Raw genomic sequence first — 25,000 nt, 5'->3', positions numbered from 1 at the left:
CGATAAATGGAAAGTTCCTAATTGACACAAATACTACTAGTTTCTCTTAGTCTTAAAGGAACACTCCACATTTTTTTTTTGGAGAATAGGCTCGTTTTACAACTTAAATTTTAGTTAAATAGTTTAGTTTTACCTTTTTTTTCAGATCCGGAGATCCCTTCAGCCAGTCTCTGGATCTGTAGTAGTAGAAATTTTATTTGACATGGACATCACAATTACACTAGACAACCAAATGCATTTGTTTAAGTGTTTTAGCAAACTTGCTAATTCCCAACACCTGTCCACAGGAGGCTTAAAAAATGACAAAATGGAAATATAATAAATACATATACACAACATTATAATTCTTTACATAAAATTACTGCAGGCAAAAGCAAAGGCGACATGATCCAACCAACCAACTAACAGTACAGTATTTGTGCAAACACTGCTGTTTTGTTTTTAACCAGTTTTTAAGCACACTACTAAATATATTTATCTTACTTTCTGATTTTAAGCTAACCGGTAAATCATTCAACAGTTTGGCTCCCTTTACAGAGAAGACAGATTGATCAATTGAGGTTTTACACTTCGGCACTAGACAGTCACCATTAGCAGTTGCCCGTGTAACTCTGTGGGAGGTTTGATGCCGATTGATTAGCTCAGAAAACAGGATTGGAACATGATTATTTAAACATTTAAAAACCAATTTAAGATAACTAAATTGAATAAAACTATCAAAACTAAAAAGGTTATGTTTACATAAAACATCACAATGATGCCATCGCATAGGCTTTAAGTCCATAATTTTAACTGCTTGTTTATATATTGAGTCAATAGGCTTCAATGTTGTTAAATAGGCTTGTGACCAAGATGTAATACGTCAAGTGAGAGTATATCATTGTGTGCATGTATAATTTTGCAGTGTGAAATGTTAAAAACCTTCTAACAAAACGACAACAGTTTAGACTTGGCTTAACTTTCTTACTCAAATTTTTAACATGACTATCAAATTTTAAATTAATGTCGAGAGTTATGCCAAAATACTTAAATTCTTTCACTTCTTTAATAACCAGCACCTCAAACGTATCCCGTACAGGCCTATTTCTTATAGAAAAACACATAGAAACTGTTTTCTTGACATTCAACGTTAAATGAGACCGTTCAAGCCATCTTGAAATGTGTTGTAAAGCCTGGGTCAGTTGCTCGCCTGGCCGGCACAGTGTTTTGAAAGAAGAACTTTTAGTTTAGATTAGCATAGATCATTGAATCGGATTAGACCATTAGCATGTCACTTAAAAATAGCTGCGTTTCCACTATCACGCCTACAGCGAGCGAGCCAGGGCAAGTCGCATTTCCACTGTCACTTGCAGGGCCTGATCGGGCCAAAGCAAGGCTTCCTCGGGGCCAGCGGCCGGCTTTTTTTGGCCCGCCGAATACCTTGGGCCAGTGTTTCTCCTCAGAAAAAAATGTCTCTCCAAGTACCACCATGACGAGCAGTATTGAAATACAGTAAGCACAGTAGGCCCAGTAAAGAAGCTGCATCTCTGTAAAGTTCAAAAACGTGGCAAATTAATTCCTATTATTAAGAATATTTATTATTATCAGCCACTTTAAACATTATAAATACTTTGAACATTAACACTGTACTGTGCTTATATGTAAAAAGAAAATAAATTAATAAATAAAATGTCAACGTTTATCTAAAAATGTGCTTTTAAAAGTTAAAAATGGTAAGCTACTGTTCTTTAAAAGTAAAAAAATAAAAAAGCTACTGTAATTAAAAGTAAAGTAATAACATATAGTGGTAGCCTATTTATCAAAACCCGTGGATGTTGCTTGGACCTTATAATATAGGCTATAAGTCATCATATCCATATATAAATCATTTTTGATAACTTTTTAAATATATGTAGCATGTACATATGATATTTTCCCAGAGATGGGTTGCGGCTGGAAGGGCATCCGCTGCATAAAAATCTGCTGGATAAGTTGGCGGTTCATTCCGCTGTGGTGTCCCCGGATTAATAAAGGGACTAAGCCGACAAGAAAACTCATGACATATTTGATTCCTCCGCATACCACTAGAAGGAAGCCCAAGTACCACTAGTGGTACAAGTGCCAAAGTTTGAGAACCACTGCCTTGGGTCAAAGAAGGTCAGCTGGGGCTTCGGAGCGTAGTGAATGGAGAGGTGGACTTTGTCCTTGTCTGGTAAAGACGGCATGCTGCTATTACATCAGTTTTCCGATCGCACACGAGTACACGCACCAAACAAACAAACAAACAAACAAATAAATAAATAAATGAAAGAAAGAAAACATATACCTGGTCAGTTTAAGATAGCCCATTCCATAAAACACCTTATAGGCTAGGCTAGGTGTCTTTTTGCTTATGATCGCCCTTATGTTTCCCTTTTAAATGTAAGGCTGTTGCATTAAATAATAAAGTAGTTGTAACTTATAAGTGACATTTCTTTTCTTTCTCCTCTGTGTTTCAATAACGCATTATAATCTTTACACCATATTAAAGACACGGCTGTCAGTAAAGGTTGTCGAGAGTTTTTGTCAAGTTTAAAAGGTGTGTTTGTGCATAATACGTGCACGTTTAGATGCCTGCATGTGTGTGAGCACACATTTCTTTATGTCTTTGTTTATTTTGGAGATAATACAAAATAAGAATACAACAGAAAGACATAAAACTTTACAAATGACGTGTCCACTTTTGTAGACTCAGTAGTGTCATATTGATAAAATAGCCTGAGCTTTATTGAAATCTTTTAAAGAATTACAAATATCGGATATAATAAAATCGCATTAAATAAATAAACCAATATAAAACAAACAAAAGCCATAACAATGTAGGTATATACGATACAAATAAATTAAAACATTTCAAGCCATTTTAAACCTTTACTTTACAAAAGCCTATCTGAAAAAAAAAAAAAAAGATTTTAGACACTGGAGTAGTTTTGAAATATTATTTATAAAATATTTGGATACTATGATATTAATCAAATCGTGCAAAATGAGCATTTTTTGGGTGAGTGAATGCAGAAACTACCTTCTCTTTTGTCATCCAGTCCTGCGCAGCGCCGCTTTACAAACGCATCGGGGAAAACTGCAAAAAACTAAATGTGTTCTGTGTCCTCAAACAAGTGTTTATGTTTTATATGATGTGGTAAAAGGTGAAAATAAAATTTTAAATGCAGAGCTTTATTAGTGGATAGCTACTGAGCGCAACAAAATATAGCCTATATTTTATTACTTGCTCTTATGTCCTAAAACACTGTAAAAGTTAGAAGCTATACTCTTATTGTGACTTAATAATCAAGGTGACTTTAAATTGAAAAACTTTTTGGTAATTTTTGAGTGAGATGCTATCTGTACTTTAGTTTTACATCTATACATATATATTTCCTTTTCTTATATTTTTAGTACAAGTTTTATTTTATTTTATTAAATATTTTATTTCATTGTAAAGCACTTTGGATCAACTATGGTTGTATAAAATTGTGCTCTATAAATAAAGGCCTTGCCTTGCCTTGCCTGCTGAGAGTGCAAGCAGCTATGGACACTGGCCCTCGCAGCCAAAAAATGGACCAGCTCACCGCGAATTCTCCCGGTCCTCCCAATTAGCCAATCTGGGCCTGCATGTATATTTGAGTATGCATATATTCTCGTATGTTATTATTTCTATGATTTTCATGTTATGATTTCACTGTTACAGTCTTTATCTAAAAATAAAGGTATTGAAATTATTGATGATATTCATTTATACATCCATGTTAAATTTATTTATTTATTTTCTTTTCGCCTTAGTCCCTTTATTATACTGGGGTCGCCACAGTGGAATGAACCGCCAATGTACATGCCTTACGCAGCGGATGCCCTTCCAGCTGCAACCCATCTCTGAGAATCATCCATACACACTCATTGACACTCTTACACTACGGACAGTTTAGCCTACCCAATTCACCTGTACCGCATGTCTTTGGACTGTAAGGGAAACCAGAGCACCCGGACGAAACCCATGCGATTGCGGGGAGAACATGCAAACTCCACACAGAAACGCCAACTGACTCAGCCAAGGCTCGAATCAGCAACCTTCTTGCTGTGAGGCGACAGCACTACCTACTGCGCCACTGAGTCACAATGGTCTAATGTTAATTATCTATGTCAATATAAGCTGAAAGTGCTCCTGCCAGACTCAGAGTTTGTCTAAATGGATTCAGCAATGGTAAAACTCAACTCTTTAAATCTTTAAGTTGTAAAATGTGCCTATTTTCTAATAAAAAGTGGAGTGTTCCCTTAATAAAATGAGCTGTTTATAAAAAGAAGATTATGAAGTCCTGTAAATATCACAATACCATGCACATCAGGGGCTGGTAATGTTGTTAAGGCATGTTTTTAATGAGGCTTACTTACAGTTGACTCAGAGCTGAGTGTATTTAGCCTTTATTTCTGCTGTTTTGCAGGATCCTTTGGTCTTTGAATCGAACTGTTTCTTCAAAGTAGACGAGTCTGGATTCTTCCTGACATGGAAAAGCGAAGGAAAGGTATGACTTGAGAAGGACAGTCATGTAAAAAGTTTGAACACCCTATCCAATTTTTCTATATCAGAATTTCTGGAGAAAACCTTATTTGTTTTATTTAGGCCAGAATAAAAGTTGTATTTTTTAAAATCATTTTAAGGTCAATATTATTAGCCCCCTTATATAATGACTTGCCTAATTACCCTAGCTTACCTAATTAAACTAGGTAAGCCTTTAAAAGTCATTTCAAGCTGAATACTAGTATCTTAAAAAATATTCAGTCAAATATTATGTGCTGTCATCATGTCAAAGATAAAATAAATCAGTTATTAGTAATGAGTTATTAAAACTAATATGTTTAGAAATGTGAAGAAATCTTCTCTCCGTTAAACAGAAATTGGGGAAAAAATAAACAAGCGGGCTAATAATTCAGGGGGGCTAATAATTCTGACTTCAACTGTATTTATTTATCTATATATATATATATATATATATATATATATATATATATATATATATATATATATATATATATATATATAGATATATATATATATATATATATAGATAAATAAATGCAGTTGAATATATATATATATATATATATATATATATATATATATATATATATATATATATATATATATATATATATATAGATAGATAGATAGATAGATAGATAGATAGATAGGTAGATAAATAAATACAGTTGAATATGTGTATATATATATATATATATATATATATATATATATATATATATATATATATATATATGTTGTTGATTTATTAATACTTTTGTAATTAAGAAAAATGCATAATTTAGTTTTAGTACCTGAACTGGATTTTTTGCTGATTGCTGATTTAACAGTAATTGCATTGCATTTTAATATTATTGCAAACCCACAAACACACATACACACACACACACAAATATTCCTTCCATGAATTCAGGAAAGCTATAATAATTCTGACTTCAATTGTATAAAGGATCTGATCTTTGGCAGGTCTTGTAAACCTCAGATGAACAACATATAGCATTCACAAAAATTTTTTATCAGACACTGCTAATTGTTGTGAATATCGATGGAAATGTGTTTAGTAATTTTATAAAAGTAGTGACATTGAGATGACCAAAAGACTAAGCTAAGGATAAGGTTACAAGAGAAACACAGGACAACAAATAAGCACTGCAAAGCATTTATTGCTCGCAAAACCAAGTATTTACTAAAATATACATTCACATAAAACAACCATAAATATAGAACCAAGAGGAACCTGAAAGTGGCTAGAAATCAAATAAAAAAAATCATTGAAGAATAAAAAATATAATAAAATATAGGTACTTCAAATCATATTACTATGTATTATAGGCAGACTCAGTTATATTAATCCATCCATCTAGCCATCCAAAAAATATGATTTGATTGTATGCAATGTTTTTACATTAGCACTGTGATGCATCTGCAAAAGTGAAATGTTCCACAGCTCTGTTCATTATAATCGTGATTGGCATCATATCTTTTTCCTAGGAGGGTCAAGTTTTGGAGTTTTCGCTGATCAACAGTATACGTGATGCCAGTGCACTAAAGGTAAAATAACATCAAACTTTAATTTACTTACCTAATATTAAGACATTAAAGACGAATTAATGATTGAATGAATGAATGAAGGAAGGAAGGAAGGAAGGAAGGAAGGAAGGAAGGAAGGAAGAAAAGAAGGAAGAAAAGAAGGAAGGAAGGAAGGAATTAGTGCTGGGCAAAAACTTATGTGTACTTTGTATATTTATTATGTATAAAAAAAAGTACACACATGCATGCATATATTTGCAAAAGTATTTATATTTCAAGAGTTCACATGCTTCATAATAACAGCAGGTTTGGCATGCTGAGAGAACCCTGAGCTCGGAGATAATTGAGCCCAGGGCTCCCGCCTGGTCAGGGGGTCCAACATCAGGTAGTTCTCAAGAGCTCCCCCTGGTAAAGGAGGAAAAGGGGGAGATAGGGTGGATGGGGAGATTATTCCAAAACGAAGATAAAGGAATAATGCTAGACGGGCTATTTATTGTAGGTTTGGAATAATCTGATTGGCTTACTAATGATTACAGATGAGATACCAGCCACAAGCGTAGCACACCTGTCTTTGGGAATGTATGCCCATTCCTCTTTGCAGTACCTTTTAAGCTCTATCAGGTTGAAGGGAAGCGATGGTGTACAGCCAGATCTTTCCAGAGATGCTCAATAGGATTTAGGCCTGGACTCTGGCTGGGCCACTCAAGAACATTCACAGAGTTGTGTGAAGCCACTCCATTGATATTTTGGCGGTGTGCTTTGGGTCATTGTCCTGCTGGAAGATGAACCGTCACCCCTGTCTGAGGTCAAGAGCACTCCGAAGCAGGTTTTCATTCAGGATGTCTCTGTACATTGCTGCATTCATCTTTCCCTCTATCCTGACTAGTCTTCCAGTTCCTGCTGCTGAAACACATCCCCACAGCATGATGCAGCCACCACCATGCTTCACTGTAGGGATGGTGTTAGCTTCACGGCAAAGGCTGTGAATACTGATGTACATGTGATTTTTCAGCTTTTTTATTTTTAATAAATTTGCAGCAATTTCAAAAACTCTTTTTTTATATTGTCATTATGAGGTATTGTGTGTAGAAATTTGAGGAAATAAATGAATTGAATCCATTTCTGAATAAGGCGTTAACATAAAAAAGTGGAAAAGGTGAAGCGCTATCAACACTTTCCGCATGCACTGTATACATGTGTGTGTGTGTGTGTTATGTCAAAACAAACTTTTATTTTGGATGAGATTAATTGTGATTTAATGTTTTCCTAGCACACAAATAAATAATAAAAAAAAAAATCAATAAATAAATAAACATTATAATAAGTGCATGTCTTATATTATTCATATTGAATTCCAGCATGTTTGTGTTGCATATCTTGTTTTGTACATCAAGCAAAACTGCACATTAGTAATATCAGTTGTGTTTGTGATTGATTTGAGGGCATGTATTTGTGTTTCCGCAGGACCCAAAGGTTCTCTGTGCACTGGAGGCTTCAGGAAAGTGTGAAAGTAACCTGGAGGACAGAATCATTTGCATATGCAGCGGCACAGATCTGGTCAACCTGAGCTTCATGTACATGGTCACACAAAACCCCACAACTGCTAAGGTAACACTGCCATTCTCAGAGCTCTGGAGGAAAACGTGCAACCATCATTGCTTTTGATTAATCTGTTCGTTCAAAGAGTTTTTTTTTTTTTTGTTATATGTTATATTTTGTTTAGTTTTTTTTAAATATGCAGTTTTGTTGTATAACTATAAACTATACATTTTATTGGTCTTAAATGGGCTTAGAATTTAACACCACAAATGCACAAACATGCACACACACATGCATACGTACGAGTATACATGTACAGTTGAAGTCAGAATTATAAGCCCCCCTCTGTTTATTTTTTTTCCCCAATTTCTGTTTAGTGGAGAGCAGATTTCTTCAACACATTTCTAAACATAATGGTTTTAATAACTCATTTCTAATAACTGGTTTATTTTATCTTTGCTATGATGACAGTAAGTAATATTTGACTAGATATTTTTCAAGACACTTCTATACAGCTTTAAAGGCTTAACTAGGTTAATTAGTTTACCTAGGTAGGTTAAGGTAATTAGGCAAGTTATTGTATAACGATGTTTTGTTCTGTAGACTATCAGAAAAAAAACAACTACTTAAAGGGGCTAATAATATTAACTTTAAAATGGTGTTTAAAAAATTAATAGCTGCTTTTATTCTAGCTGAAATAAAACAAATAAGACTTTCTCTAGAAGACAAAATATTATCAGACATGCTGTGAAAATTTCCTTGCCCTGTTAAACATGATTTGGGAAATATTTAAAAAAGAAAAAAAATTCAAAGGGAGCTAATAATTCTGACTTCAACTGTACATGCACACACAAACATACATACACACACATAAATATATATGCATTTTCTTACTTGGGTAATATTAATAATATTAATTTAAAAACACAAGAATGCATACATTCAAAGATATGCATGTGAAAGCAAAAATAAACATGCTTTACGCTTGTTTGATTCTGGTCATTTAACTGTTTAGTCGACGCGGCTAAATCTCTGGTAGACTGGGCATTGTCTTTATTGGCACCTTGATTTTGGAAATCTTTACCCTCTGATATTCGCAATGCTGAATCCCTTAGTATTTATAAATCATCTCTTAAAACTTACTTTTGTAAGGTAGCTTACATTTGATTTTATTAGATTTGTATTAGATTTTATTACTATTATTATTATGCAACGAGTTTTTAATTATTTGTATCATTACTTTTTTGCATTCATCCTGGTATGTGTCTTTTACTGCTGCACATTTTATATGGAGATGTTATTTTTAAAGGTGCTATTTAAAAATAGTTTATTATTATTATTATTATCTAAACAGAGCATTATGTTGCCCAACAGCAGCAATATTTGTCAAACTGTAGTGTGTTTATTGATCTGCTGTCACTCTATACGGGTGAAGTAATACAGAATGGTGAGGCTGTACGAGTGCTGATATTGCAGAATATTACATGGCTATCAGCCAATCAGATTCGAGAACCAGACAGAACTGTTGCATAAAAAGAAATATATATACATATACAGTTGAAATCAAAATTATTAGCCCTCTTCAAATTATTTTCCTCTTCTTTTTTAAATATTTTCTAAATTATGTTTAACAGAGCAAGGACATTTTCACAGTATGTCTGAGAATATTCTTTCTACTGGAGAAAGTCTTATTTGTTTTTTGATTTCGGCTAGAATAAAAGCAGTTTTAAACTTTTTAAACACCTTTTTAGGGAAAAAATTTATTAGCCCATTTTAGCAATATTTTTTCTGATAGTCTACAGAGCAAACCACTGTTACAATAACTTGCCTAATTACCCTAACTTGCCTAAGTAAACTAATTAACCTAGTTAAGCCTTTAAATGTCACTTTAAACTGTATAGAAGTGTCTTGAACAATATCTAGTCAAATATTATTTACTGTCATCATGGCAAAGATAAAATAAATCAGTTATTAGAAATGAGTTATTAAAACTATTATGATTAGAAATATGCTGAAAAAATCTTCTTACCGTTAAACAGAAATTGGAGAAAAAATAAATAAGTGGTCAAATAATTCAGGGGGGGTAATAATTCTGACTTCAACTTCCCACAAATCTCTTATTTAATATTTTCTATAGGAAGATTTACAATATTATAGTTGTGCATATACATTAGTTTAGTCAGTACTGAAGCAAAATCTTAAACTAATCTAACAAAACACCTTTCAATAATGGTTATAAAATTAGTAGCCCAACTTTATATGTTATGTGAAAATAATACAGATATTTTTTTTCAAAATAGCAAAAGTCGAGAGAAACAAAAAAAATATATAAACTTTTGTTGAAATGTTGTAGTTTGTAATTTTTTTCAATATTTTACATCAATTTAATAAATATATCTGTTTAATAAATATGTTTTCTTTAAATGCACCAATATATATTACCCAAATTCACTGAGAAATGGATAAAAAATATTCATTTTCAAAAAAAATATATACTGTATATATATATATATATATATATATATATATATATATATATATATATATATATATATATATATATACTGTATAAATATATATATATATATATATATATATATATATATATATATATATATATATATATATATATATATATATATATATATATATATATATATATATATATATATATATATATATATATATGTAGATGGCATGTTTTCAGGCATGTTTAAATTAATATTGTTTAATAAATGCTGTGCAATTTATTTTTTGTTGATAGATGTTAATACACACATTAACTAATTTAACAGAAATGTAAAATGTAAACAAAAAAGTTTGTTAAACTGACCGAAGATTCAACATTTCCCCAAAACATTTAAGCTGAAGGAAGTTCATCAAACTCCCATCTAATTTAAGCTTCTGACATCTGTTTGTGTGTGTGTGCATGTGTTTGTTTGTTTGTGTGAGTGTGAGCATGTTTGCGTGGTGTTGGTTGGTGTGTATGTATGTTTGTGTCTGCATGTACTGTATGCGTTTGTGTGAGCGCTCAGCGCATGCATGTGTATGTATGTTTGTGTATGCATGTGTATATATGCGTGTATGTGTGAGTGCATGTGTGCGTATATATATATGTGTTCCTGCTTATGTCTTGTACTCATCTCGAGGGCCCGTTGGTGACCCCGGGGACGTGTGCACTTGTGTTGAACTTGCACACAGATGCTGTTTGGGGGCTCTCAGCTGGTCTCAGCCCCCTTGTTTTGTCTGAAACATGTGCTTGATTCATTATTAGATTTCCGGGAAGCAGGAGTGTTTGCATTAGGAGAGCATTAGAAGTGGCATCTTTTATGTCCCGGAATCTTTTGTAAAAATAGACCCTCATAAAAGACTGACAAAGAATAACATGTTTACAGCAAACCTTCCACTGAATCAATCAATCATGCAACTGTTCTGTCTCCATTAGTTTTATGGGTTTATACTCAGTGTTTCATCTTGAAGGGTTAGTTCACTCAATAATAAACCTTCTGTTATTATTTACTTATCTACTTTCTTTCAGGGTGAATAAGCCTTTTTTTATAGAGTGAAACGAGTTGCAGGCTCTGTAAAAGCTCCAAAACATCATTATAAATGAAGCTGATACCGTGAGTATATGCACAGATGCAATGCTAAGTTGTGGGTTTGATTCCTAAGGCCCCGTTTACGCGAATACATTTTAATTTTAAAACGCATAAGTTTTGCTACGGTTACGCCATCCGTTTACACTACGCTGGAGTTTTTGAGCGCCGAAAGCGGAGCGTTTTGGAAATGCTGAAGAGGCCGTTTTAGTTTGAAAACGCTGCTGCTCCATCTCAATTTGGATGGGGAAAATGGAGACATCTGAAAATGGAGTCGGGGCTGCTGACCATCTCCTCTCTGATTGGGGCTTTTTCCTCAATATTAAATAGCCTGCACACAGTTCAGTCTTGCATCCTCTCCTTGTAAGCTCAGACTTCACAAGTTTGATATGAAAACAAACTCCAGTGGACACATCGGGTAAATCTTCAAAGGGAACAGTGTACTGTATAACATCTTTCACACCACACTGACTACGTTGTTTCACTTTCTTAACATCCATCATTCATTCATTCATCTTTTGCCGCTTTTCCGTGACTGGATCGTGGGGCAACAGGCTTAGGAGAGAACCCTAGGCTTCCCTCTTCCTAGACACGTCCTCCAGCTCCTCCGGGGGGATCCCGTGGCGTTCCCAGGCCAGCCGAGAGACATGGTCCCTCCAGCATGTCCTGGGTCTTCCCAGTGGGACATGCCTGGAACCCCTCCCTAGGTAGGCGTCTTGGAGGCATCCGAAACAGATGCTTGAGCTACCTCAGCTGACTTCTCTCTACTCAGAGCTCCTCCCGGGTGTCAGAGCTCCTCATAAAAGTGCGCTCTGCCACCCTTCGAAGGAAACTCATTTCGGCCGCTTGTATCTGAGATCTTGTCCTTTCGGTCATGATCCAAAGCTCATGACCATAGGTGAGAGTAGGAACGTAGATTGACCGGTAAATCGAGAGCTTTGCCTTTCGGCTCAGCTCCTTCTTCACCTCAATGGACCGGTACATCGACCGCATTACTGCTGCCGCTGCACTATTCCACCTGTCAATCTCACGCTCCATCCTTCCCTCACTCATGAACAAAACCCCAATATACTTGAACTCCTCCACCTGGGGTATGGACTTTTCTTCCAACCTGGAGATGGCAAACCCTCTTTTCCCGGTGGAGCACCATGGCCTCAGACTTGGAGGTGCTGATTCTTATCCCAGCCGCATCACAGTCGTCAGCAAACCGCCCCAGTGCATGCTGAAGGTCCATGTTTGATGAAGCCAACAGAACAACATCATCTGCGAATAACAGAGATGAAATCCTGTGGTCTCCGAACCGGACCCCCTCCAGCCTAAGGCTGCGCCTTGAAATTCTGTCTATAAAAATTATGAACAGAACTGGTGACAAGGGGCAGCCCTGCCGGAGTCCAACATGCACTGAAAACAAGTCTGACTTTCTTAACAATAAACTGAAAACATGATATAAGCAACTACCTATTTACATTTTGATATCAGCAACATAACAGACACCAAAAAGGTTGAGGCATCGTGTAGCTGCATATTTATATGAGCGTCATCTTCATGCATATTTATAACAAAACGAAGCCTATAACAGAACTGCCTCCTTTCATTTTCACTGAAAAGATGAAACATACCCTCTCTTTCACTGAAATATCGGTTTTATTAATCAATAATGGCCATTATAAAAGTATAACATCCATCAAGTTTATGCAATGTAGGAAATAAAGGCAATCAATCAGTCAGCTATGCAGAATTAGTGTACGCGGTTACAATAATACAGCCAATACATTACCTGAGAACAAGTAATAGATTCAAAAGACCAAAATCGGGTAATATGTTGTTAAATATAGACAACAAGTTGAATAAAGGGAGATTAGATCCAGCAGGAGATCCTTGATGAATAGTGCATAGCTCTCATATCATACCTGCCAACACAGGTGCATGCGAACTGAAGAGCAGGGTGTGGGTATGAAGATGGTTGCATGTTCGCATGGGGACCGGACTGTATCAAAATGCCAAGGGGGGTGAGGTGGGGAGGGGTAAAATAAATATATTTCATTTTTTATTATTAGTATTTTTTTGCTCGACAAGGTTTGAATTGGTTTGTCTTTGTGAACAGAAATCTATCTGTATACTAGCTTATTACTTGTTTATATGTTTACATGACATCTGAAGTCATACCCTCGTGTCTTATGGATGTTTGCAGGAGTGGACAGACGGCTTGCGCTCATTGATTCAGAACACCAGAGCGAATAATGTGTGTCCGATGACCTGCCTGAGAAAACAGTGAGTCTCACATGCGTCATTAATTATTACAACAAGGTGACAAAGAAATTGCAGAAAAGAAAAATATTTAAACAATTATTTAGGTCGGCTAGGTGTGTAGGCTAATGGTGAAAGGACAACAAAATACAACTTCAGTCGACTTGTAATTTATTCCAAAATGTGCATGTGCTGTGAGGATTTGTGGCGCAGTTTCTTTTTGTTTTTGTGTTGTGAGGATTTGTGGCGCAGTTTCTTTTTGTTTTTGTGTTGTGAGGATTTGCAACACTTGTGCTGTCAAAACAATATAGATGTTTTCTTAAAGGAGTTTATTAAAATTAAAATCCTGTTAATTTACTCATGTTAATTAACTCACCAACAGGTTACTTTTTATTCCTTTAGTACAACATTAAAGAACTTTTTGAGCTGAATCCTTGGTGCTTGGTGATTGATATGATGGTAGTGAATGGTGACAGATTTATTAGATTCAAAATAAAAACATACAATTGGGCCCAAATCAATAGCCATGGCAAGCGCATGGTCAAGCGCATCCTTCGCTTCACCTATCCAAAAATGTAACTACACATTGCAACATCGCATAGCGCGAGCTCTTTGATTAGTCGGCTTGGTAGCTGTGACGAGTGTGGGCGGTGCTGAGAGCCGTGAGACCGATGGAGTGAGGGTTTACGAGTGTGGATTCCCGTGAGGGAGCTCCAGATGGAAACTGGTTGACTGCCAATTCCCACCTCTGAATGAGCCAGTTTAGCTACTTGTACATTAAGGTAGCATTCAGAAAAAACAAAACACCCGCGAAGAAATTTATTTATTATTTTATAAATTTATTATATTATTTTCTTAATGAGTTATAGGTGTGTTTTGAGAATAAACCAATCAGAATCTCATCTCCCATTGCTTTTAAGAGCCAGTTGCGTCACGCCATAAGTGCATTTGCTATTTACTAAGCGGCAACCTCCCGCTCTCCCTCAGGAAGCCAATACGGAAGTAACTAAAACTGCAATTCATCCGAAATTCCGCTAGTCCTGGCCGCTCCTGGCTCCAAAACAGAGCAAATTTCAATTGATCCCACTGTTAGAATGGCCAACTTTACAGCAGAAAAAAAGGTGTTTACAGCCTGGTACAAAAAAAGATTTTGGTTAATACGGCTAATATTACCCTTCATGACAACTGTTAGGGGGGTGAATTTTTTTATAACTCATCCGTTTCCTTTATATTAAGTTATATTAAGTTTGCATAATTAAGGGCGTGGCCACTTGAGTGACAGCTAGGTCTCGTTGGTCGCCATCACGTCACCTCAGCTGAATCCTGCAGATTAGCCACTGAACTCGGCATATTTATCGTATTTCTGTGTTGTTTTATATGGCTTTACACACTCAACTGCCTTTTGGACTTGTTTCCTACAATTATTAGATGGCATGGCATGCTGAGTGAACTTAATTGTGCTCACAAACCATTCACGTGGCCTCCGTTTCCCATGTGAGTAAAGTTATATACTTATATACCATCTCTATACATGTATTTGTTTTATTTAAAATCATTTATCGTTTATATTTATATTTAGAGCTTTAATGCACTTCAGAATCTGACAAATTGATTAGCTGTAGGCTCTAGAACAGTTATCTGAAGTGTTGTCATACAGTGTTATGCTGGATTTCATCAATAGTCTTACATTAACTAACACAGACTATATATGAAGAGTTTGGAAGTAATTCGCGTTTTCCTCCTGTTGAGAAACGTCATAAGAACAATGTTTAGTGGCTCAATGTATTACAGCAGTGTTTTTAAAAGTCTAAACACTTTATTGATATAGTGTACAACAAAGCACAAGTGGACAGAATACAAACGAGTCACAGGTGATAAAGTATTAAGCGTTTCTCCCAAAGTAAAGTGTGTCTGAACCAGGTCCAAGCTAAATGCTAACAGGTGTCTGTAGCTCCGCTCACTCTCCGCCTCTTTGCCCTTGTTTGGTATCCCGCCGTGGGTGTGATGACGCGCGAACAAAATGGCGACGGTTGGCCGCGCCTACTTGTGGCTTCTTTTGCGCTCTTCAGAAACCTATGGGTGACGTCACGGACACTACGTCCATATATTTTACAGTTTATGCTATTTACATGACCACTTTGTAAGTGGAAAAACTGAGCATTTCACTAGCAAGAAAACAGTTAAACAGAGCATCTGCAGCGCGAGAGTGAGAGATAAGGCCTCTCATTATCTACTTTCACTTTCACTCTAGTGGATAGAAAAACCTTTACGCACAGACATCAATTAGCCTATAAATAATTATTTTCGTTTGTTAAGCGCAAATATTTGTTTCAAAACTATTTCTAAATTCAGTTCTAATTTCCTGCAAACTAATAAATGAACAATAATAACCAAGTGTGGTCAAAAACCTGAGTTATATCCTAAAACACATGCTGTGCCCCTTATGGTCTAAAACCTGCAGGTGGACAAATCTAAGCTTGTTTTTAATAAAACAAATATAAATATGGATATAATAAACAAAACTGCTAATAATGATAACTTTATACCAAAGCAAATTGAATGAACTGATAAAGCCCCCCGAGATGAAGAAGGCATGAAGGCAGTGGCTTTTATATTTATGTAGGCTAGAAAATATTATGTTTTGTAATATTTTAATCCTTTATATTTATATCCTATATATTTCCTTAATATTTAAATTCTTTTTCATTTGTAAAGATATTTGCGTATGTGTGAGCGAGGCGCATAACTAACTTGCTCTGCGCTGGACAATAGACCGGCTTTGTTTTGGTCTATTGAAAAATCTATTATAGTTTCCCAAAATAGCAATGCGCCAACAATGCGCCTCAACACGCCTCCCTTTTTAGACCAGGACGCCTATATGCGCACATATGAGCGCAAATGCATTTGCTATTTAAACAGCGTGGTGCACAACGTCAAAACGACTCTTGTGCCAAGCTGAAACTAGCAAACAACTATTGTGCCTTGCGCCACATTGCGCCGGGTGTATGATAGGGCCCAAACAGCGCACAGAAGAATAAATGCATGGCTACACGCAAGGCAGGCACCTTGGGTCACGCCGATCACACAATATATGTTTCTTTATTTAACCAGATAAAAAAAAACCCATAGAGATCAAGATCTCATTTACAAAGGTGACCTGGCCAAGAGGTCTGCAACACACGATTTACAAAAAAATGTAATAATAATATTAATAAATAGAAAATTAATAGAATATAAATATACAGTTCAGTTTTCCAGCTTTACCACATTTCAATACATTAAAAACACATACATTGAGAAATGGACTGTTGTTGTTTGTTAAAAAAAGATAGAGCGAAACGATGTCATTGGGAAGAGCTCAGATATCTTTAGTTCAGACTGAAGAGTATTCCAGGTTGAGGGGGTGGCATGACTAAAGGCTCACTTCCCTATTTCAGTTCGAACCCGGGGAACAGTTAAATGATAAGATTCACTTGAGCGTAGGGCATACTGTCTTTTAGACTTAAGGAGAAGGAAACATAGGTATGAAGGCACCAGTTCCAGAAGAGCCTTGACACAATGCACAAGTATAAATCAGCCTTGAGATCTAGTGAAGCGAAAAGAACACTCTGTATAAGAAATTGAACTATATTTTGCAACATACAATTGCCAAGCAAGCACCCTTGCGCATTTGTCACCAAAAGCAATCCGACTACATTCACACATAAGCCAAGACCAGGCTGTGGATTAAAACTAATAATGCTGTAAATAATGTTTCATCTCTTACACAGAGTGATCGTTTTGCTGATTTGGACTCATTTTTATCTGTTTATTTTTAATCCAATAAACCTGTCACCAATTGGGTGGCCTAAATTGTCTGTAGTGTATGAGTGTGAGTAAGTGTGTTTGGATGTTTCCCAGAGATGGGTTGCGGCTGGAAGGGTATCTGCTGCGTAAAAAACTTGCTGGATAAGTTGGCGGTTCATTCCGCTGTGGTGACCCCAGATTATAAAGTGAGAGAGTAAAAAGATAAAGACTGAGATAAAAAGAAAATGAATGAATGAATGAATGAATGAATGAATGAATGAGTGAATGAACCTGTCACCATTCACTACCATTATAATGATAATAATACCTTTTATAGGCGCCTTTCAAAGCACTCAAGGACACCTTACAGTATGTCACAGGCACATTATTAAAAACAAAACAGAAGAGTAATCAAACATAGTATTAATACAGAAAATCTCTATTAGTATAAATTCTGAACAGAAAGGTTTTAACCTGGGATTTAAAACTGGAGACAGATTGGAGATATTATATCAATCACCAAGAATCACAGATTCAACTCAAAATCCTCTTCAGTTTTCTACTGAAGAAAAAAAATCACATACCTCTTGGATGACCTGTGGGTCAGTAAGATAACAAGAAATCTTATGTTTTTGTGTGAACTATTCCTGGTGTTTTTCTATTTGCATGTGTTTTTTTTTCCAGCACTTTAATCTCTCTCAGCCTCCATATGGAAATGTTTTATTTAAAATTTTTATGTCATATATCCAAGGAAATATTCAGCCAGGAGCCCTTTTTCAGATTAGTTAACAACAGAAGCTTATGTGCCACTCATAAATAATTTTTTCTCATTATTAAGTTTGTAAAATAAGCCAAATTTGTGTTTTACAGTAAAGCACTTATTAAAAATATCTGTAAGGCAAGACATTAGAGAGGGATTCAAAGTAGAAAGGTAAATATAAACCTTTTCCAAAGTCAAATATAAGCACTTTTCAAACCCTTTCTAGGTGCATTTTCAAAGTGTCAAATTACATATTTGCACACATATCAATAGTTCATCACATTATACCAGATACTTATTTGAATGCTACAGTATACTATAAGGAACAACAATGATGTTTGCTACTATAGCCCAATATTGGGTTACTGTCATTTACTCTTTTAAATGTCATTTGCTCACATCTTCAATCATTTTAAATTTATATTTATTCTAATTGGATGCATTGTTCACTCATTAAGCGATATTCTTCATGCATTTTGTATTCTCCCTCTTTTTAAGCAAAGTTTAAGCCAAAAATAACAAGTTTAAGCAACAAAATAAATAAAAAATCACGCTAAAGACGCATCAGAGACCTCAGAGATTTTAGTTTTTATGCAAAAGCAAAAAATATCGAGTTTTTATTTTGAATTACTTACTAATACCTATTTAAAAAACTAATCTGACAGCAACAATGAAATTTTCAAGTAGATTTAAGCTAAAATCAAAGTACTTTTCAATCCTGGACTGCACATTTTCAAGGATGCACCTGTATGAACCCTGAGCATTAGACAACATGTGTTATTTCTACTATAGACAGCAAATGTTTTAGGTGGACTCGCTGCTTTTTTCTTCTTCACTCATATTATGATTTCTTTTCTGCAGTTGGATGCGGTTGTCATTTTTAACCAACGTGAATGAACAAATACCCGTCAGAAGGTGATCTCAGCATTTTTATCAATGCACGGCAAGGTTTTTACACCCTTGTGTTATTTGCTAGATGCCACTTGCACATTACTAGATCACACCTTGGTATGTTTTGCAATGAATATTATTCATGACATTGAGAAACACATTTGTAATGCACTTGCTAATAATCTGAATGTCATTATGTTTAATAGATTAAAACAAAATCACACTTGTGTAAAGATGCGTCAGCACAGCAAAGCTGATTTGACAGTAGTTTGTGCTGCTTAGAATAAAAATGTTAGGATACTAAAGAGAAACGGCATGCTGGTACTTTTTGAAATATTTAGTTTATTTAGTTGCTTTTTTTCTTACTTTATACATTAATTTTATTAATAATTATTCAACAAAGGTACAGTTATATTCATATATAAATATAATTTAAATATGAATAATGTAACTAAATACAGATTGTTATTGTTTTTTTATTATTATTGACACCTTCTAAATGCATTGAGATTGATTCTTAATTCAGGATGTCATTCAATTACACTCGTATCATCTGGCCAGATGATATTAAACGCATTTCCTAAACTGCTTATTGATTGGTCAGAATTAACGTGCAGGAAAATGCCAATGGAGCTCCCGCAAGTAAACAAACCGTCAGAAACAAAATGTCGCTTTCTACAATGGAGCTACGACTGCGCTGACTGATTGTATTCCTGCTCATAGTATACTATATAGTTTGTATACATCACTTTAGACAAACTATACATTTCGAGAATGAAGCGCGGCCGCAGATAGTTCGGATCATATTCTCACCACAAACTAACTGCTCCAGGGTTTGTTAAAAAGCGTGACAAGACCACCTCTTTAAGGAGGTCTCGATATGCTTTTTTGATCCGCCAAACAAACCTCACCAAGAGGGAAAACGAAGTCTAGTTCGATTCAACCGAACTAAGTAAGGCAGGTGTGAAAACACCCTAATGCTGTGTTCACACCAGATGGCGGAAGAAGCGTCAGTCGCAAGTGATTTACATGTTAAGTCAATGCAAACGTGCAAATAGACATCCTGCAGCGTGATACGCACGAATGGCGCGGCATAAATTGAGCATTTTGCGTGTTTGACGAGCAAATCGCTCAATTAAAAAATCTGAACTTCAGCGAACATTCACGCCGCGTTAACCAATGAGGAGCTTACTCTTGTGGGGGGTGTGATTGTGGCGTATCGCCTGTTGTTGGTGTCCCACGGGAAATCCTCCAGCCGACACCGACAACAGTACTTCAAACTGGGGCTCGGCTCAGTCAGATGCACCGCTGAAAGCCTCAATCATTCAGGTTCAGTTTCTGGTGGATTTTATGAGCTCACAGAGCTGCTACACCTCTGAAAGGATCTAGTGGACTCAGACACGGCTCTAAACGTATCGACACTGTTTTTCAGCCTTCATAAAGCACATAAACACTTATTTTTTTAATCAAATCCATGTTAGCCATTTAGCAACGAAGCTAGAATCACCGAGCAGACAGAAGCCCTGCCCATCACGCGAATCCGCGTCTGTTCTGAAGTGAATTTGACCCTCGAATGAAGCGGATTTAATGCACGAATGAAGCGAGTAAACTCAAATGTTCACGCGGCTATTTACTCGCAAATATCGCGATTTATCTGTGCGTTCCGCGTCTGGTGTGAACACAGCGTTAGGAACCGTGTAAAATTAAACAAAGTCACATTGACCGTTCAGCAGAAGTTTCTCGCTATGGAAAGACACACTAGCTGTTCATATACTTTTTTCCTTCATGTTGTCCCAACTCAAATGGATTGTGGTGAACCCAGGTTTTTTTTTTTTCTTTTTTTTCAGTGTATTATTACTGCACGCAGGGCTGGGCCATATGACAATACAAGTCATCTCATATCCTGATAATGATATATATCACTGTAACATACCTCTTCTGTACATTCAGCCAATTAATAATGTATGTACATTATACATAGTATTACTATATTACTGTTTATTTTTATATTATGGGTGATATAATGGCTCAGTGGTTAGCACTGTTGCCTTACAACACAGGTGTCAAACTCAGTTCCTGGAGGGCCGCAGCTCTGCACAGTTTAGTTCCAACCCTAATTAAACACACCTGATCAAACTAATTGAGTCCTTCAGGCTTGTTTGAAACCTACAGGTAAGTGTGTTGGAGCAGGGTTGGAACTAAACTGTGCAGGGCTTCGGCCCTCCAGGAATTGAGTTTGACACCCCTGCCTTGCAACAAGAGGGTTTAAGTCCCGGCTGGGTGAGATGACATTTCTGTGTGGAGTTTGCATGTTCTGCCCGTGTTGGGTGCTCTGGTTTCCCCCAAAGTTCAAACATATCCGCTATAGGTGAATTGGGTAAACTAAATTGGCTGTAGTGTTTGATTGTGTGTGTTTGTGAATGAGTGTGTATGTTTCCTAGTTCTGGGTTGCAGCTGGAAGGGCATCTGCCGTGTAAAACATATGCTGGATAAGTTGGCGGTTCATTCCACTGTGGCGATCCCTGATAATTAAAAGAACTAGGCTGAAGGAAAATGAATGAATGAGTGTTATATTATGTTTACATTTTAAAGTATACTAGTTTAGAGTAAATTAGATCTATTAATTTATATATGATCATATTTTAGGACTTTGGGGCAAATGTTTAATTAAGAATGTAGAAATATGTAATAACTATTAATGAAATCTAAATCGCTTTTCAAAAATGAATGAGTACAGGCCCACCATAAAATATCGCTAAATAAAATGCAAAATTCAAGACTCTCAGGATTTCACATGATGAAGATTTCACGTTATTTATGTTTCTGTCTTTATCTAATATTGAGCTTATTTAAATTATGCAAAAGGATTACAGCAAACAATGTGTTTCACAGCACCACGATATAAACGATAGAGTAAAATATGAAATGATAGACTACAATGTACACTTACCGGCCACTTTATTAGGTACACCTGTCCAACTGCTCGTTAGCGCAAATTTTACATCAGCCAATCACATGGCAGCAACTCAATGCATTTAGACATGTAGACATCGCCAAGACGATCTGCTGCAGTTCAAAGTGAGCATCAGAATAGGGGAAAAAAAAGGGGATTTAAGTGACTTTGAATGTGGCATGGCTGTTGGTGCCAGACGGGCTGGTCTGAGTATTTCAGAAACTGCTGATCTACTGGGATGTTCATGCACAACCATCTCTAGGGTTTATAGAGAATGGTCTGAAAAAGAGAAAATATCCAGTGATTGGCAGTTCTGTGGGCACAAATAAATGCCTTGTTGATGTCAGAGGTCAGAGGAGAATGGCCAGACTGGTTCCAGCTGATAGAAAGGCAACAGTAACTCAAATAAGCATTCGATACAACCGAGGTCTGCAGAAGAGCATCTCTGAACACACAACAGGAAGATGAGCTACAGCAGCAGAAGACCACACCGGGTGCCACTCCTGCTAAGAACAGGATACTGAGGCTACAATTAACACAGGCTCACCAAAACTGGACAATAGAAGATTGGAGAAACGTTATCTGGTCTGATGAGTCTATTTTTGCTGCCACATTCAGATGGTCGGGTCAGAATTTGGCCTCAACAACATGAAAGCATGTATCTATCCTGCCTTGTATCAACGGTTCAGTGGTGGTGTAGTGGTGTGGGGGATTTTGGGTCCATTAGTACCAACTTAAAGCCACAGCCTACCTGAGTATTGCTGCTGACCACGTCCATCCAAAGCAGTTCTGAAGGCAAAAATGGGTCCAATCCGGTACTAGTAAGATGTACCTAATAAAGTGGCCAGTGAGTGTATATTGTCATATTGCACAACCCGACTTGCATGAAAATAGTATTTTAAGAAAACAGCATTTAATATATGTCTTTCCACACAGACAGACACACACACACACACACACACACACACACACACACACACACACACACACACACACACACACACACACACACATGTTTGTTTTTGTGAAAAGTGGGGACATTACATAGGTTTCCATTCATTTTATGCAGCCCAAACCGTATATTATATTGCCCTCACCCCACCCCACCCCTAAACCCAACCATCACAGGAGATTGTGTGCAGCTTTACTCTCTGATTAAACTCATTCTGTAGGATTTATAAGCATTTTGAGAAATGAGGACGTCACCAATGTCCTCATATTTCACCTCCTTTTTGTAATACCTGTGTCATACCCATGTCATTATACAGATTTGTGTCCTGATATGTCACAAAAACACGTACACACACACACACACACACACACTCACACACACACTCATGTATATACTTTTTTACAAGTTTATTTTACATATTGTATTGTTATATGTACAGTAACTCCAACAATAATAATTAAATGAGCAAATATATTAATATAATAACTGATAATAATGTATATTGATGCAGTTATATAGCAAAAGATACACAAGCACAATTCCACACAAACGCATTTGACATAAAGAAATCCATAAATATAATCCATACTGACATATGATCTAATGGCGTTCATTCACACGTGTAAAAGACTGATCTGTATGTGTGTGTGCGTGTGTTAAAAACTAGTGCATGTGTCTGATTTCTGCAGCATCACAAGAACCTTCGCCTCTGGCAAAACAGAGAAGGGAATTTTCCAGGCGCTGAAGGATCTCGGTTTACCCAGTGGAAAGGTTCAGTACATTTTTACTGCATGTACTTTCATCATTGAGATCCAGGATGGGGATATTGATATGAACCAACATGAGCAGAACTGTATGCTCTCTCTTTGGTTTGCCTTTAGCATGAATATTCTGTTATTCACTGCATTCTGCACAGCATAACATTATGCATTGATTTTATGCTACATTTGTGGTTCCATAGCCTCTTAATGTTGTCAAATTACACACATGCCAATGCAGTATTGAGTATATGACTGCACGCTACGCTGATTATAATCAATACTAATATGTTATGCTAATGAACTGCAACTGTTCCAGCTGGTTTGTTTCAGATTATAAGACCATGTTCATCTTTTAACAGAATGATGAAATCCAGCGCGAGATCTTCACTTTTGACAAGTTCTACAGCCTTACGCAGAAAATCTGTCCCAGAACTGACATTGAAGTACTTTTCAAGAAATTGTAAGCAACCTATTAACTTATATGAATTTAATATATGGTTAATAAAATGCAATAGAATTTAAGCTTTATGATTCAAAATGTGTTATGAGGTTGTTTCTCTTTTCCCACAAATGTTTATTTTAGGGATTTTATGATTGTAAATAGTAATAATATTTAATACAAAGATGTATATATATATATATATATATATATATATATATATATATATATATATATATATATATATATATATATATATATRTGTATRTATATATATATATATATATATATATATATATATATATATATATATGTATATATATATATATATATATATATATATATATATATGTATATATATATATATATATATATATATATATATATATATATATATATATATATATATATATATATATATATGTGTATATATATATATATATATATATATATATATATATATATATATATATATATATATATATATATATATATATATATGTAAATACAGTTTTATACAAAAAATTTTCTCTAGCTGCACAATAATAATAATAATAATAATAATAATAATAATAATAATAATAATAATAATAATTGCCGATTTTTAAATGGCTGCAATTATTAAAATGATCAGGGGTGCCCAAACTTTTGTATAAAACTGTATATAAAACAGTTGTTAAAAATTGCTAAATCAAGCATTTATTACTAAATTACTAAATCAAGTTGTCTGAATATCAATAATACATCATGTTTATTTATATTTGATATATGATATTTAGAAAATGATATCACATACAGTTGAAGTCAGAATTATTAGCTCCCCCCTAAATTATTAGACCCCTTGTTTATTTTTCCCCCAATTTCTTTTTAACTTTTTTTTAGCACATTTCTAAAGATAATAGTTTTAATAACTCATTTCTAGTCACTGATTTATTTTATCTTTGCCATGATGACAGTAAATAATATTTGACTAGATATTTTTCAAGACATTTCT

The 25,000-nt window shown here is 35.3% G+C and overlaps 1 protein-coding gene across 6 annotated transcripts in view; it reads left to right on the top strand.

Annotated features, from left to right (window-relative positions):
* plcb4a (phospholipase C, beta 4a) overlaps window positions 1–25,000 on the top strand; it is a 128,898-nt gene that overhangs the window by 10,030 nt on the left and 93,868 nt on the right. For all 6 annotated transcript variants that reach the window (XR_012393154.1, XR_012393155.1, XR_012393156.1 and 3 more), the window contains 7 exons: window positions 4,455–4,535; window positions 6,044–6,103; window positions 7,547–7,690; window positions 13,409–13,488; window positions 18,872–18,925; window positions 23,496–23,577; window positions 23,927–24,027. Coding sequence is in view for 1 of the 6 variants with exons in the window: in XM_021467271.3 (XP_021322946.2) it covers window positions 4,455–4,535; window positions 6,044–6,103; window positions 7,547–7,690; window positions 13,409–13,488; window positions 18,872–18,925; window positions 23,496–23,577; window positions 23,927–24,027 (602 nt within the window). In the remaining 5 variants the exon portion in view is untranslated. The remainder of the gene's footprint in view (window positions 1–4,454; window positions 4,536–6,043; window positions 6,104–7,546; window positions 7,691–13,408; window positions 13,489–18,871; window positions 18,926–23,495; window positions 23,578–23,926; window positions 24,028–25,000) is intronic.

The sequence above is a fragment of the Danio rerio genome, chromosome 17 (assembly GCF_049306965.1).
Source record: "Danio rerio strain Tuebingen ecotype United States chromosome 17, GRCz12tu, whole genome shotgun sequence".
Lineage (NCBI taxonomy): Eukaryota > Metazoa > Chordata > Actinopteri > Cypriniformes > Danionidae > Danio > Danio rerio.
Note: the sequence above shows the minus strand (reverse complement) of the source record. Positions and strands in the feature narration are given on the sequence as shown.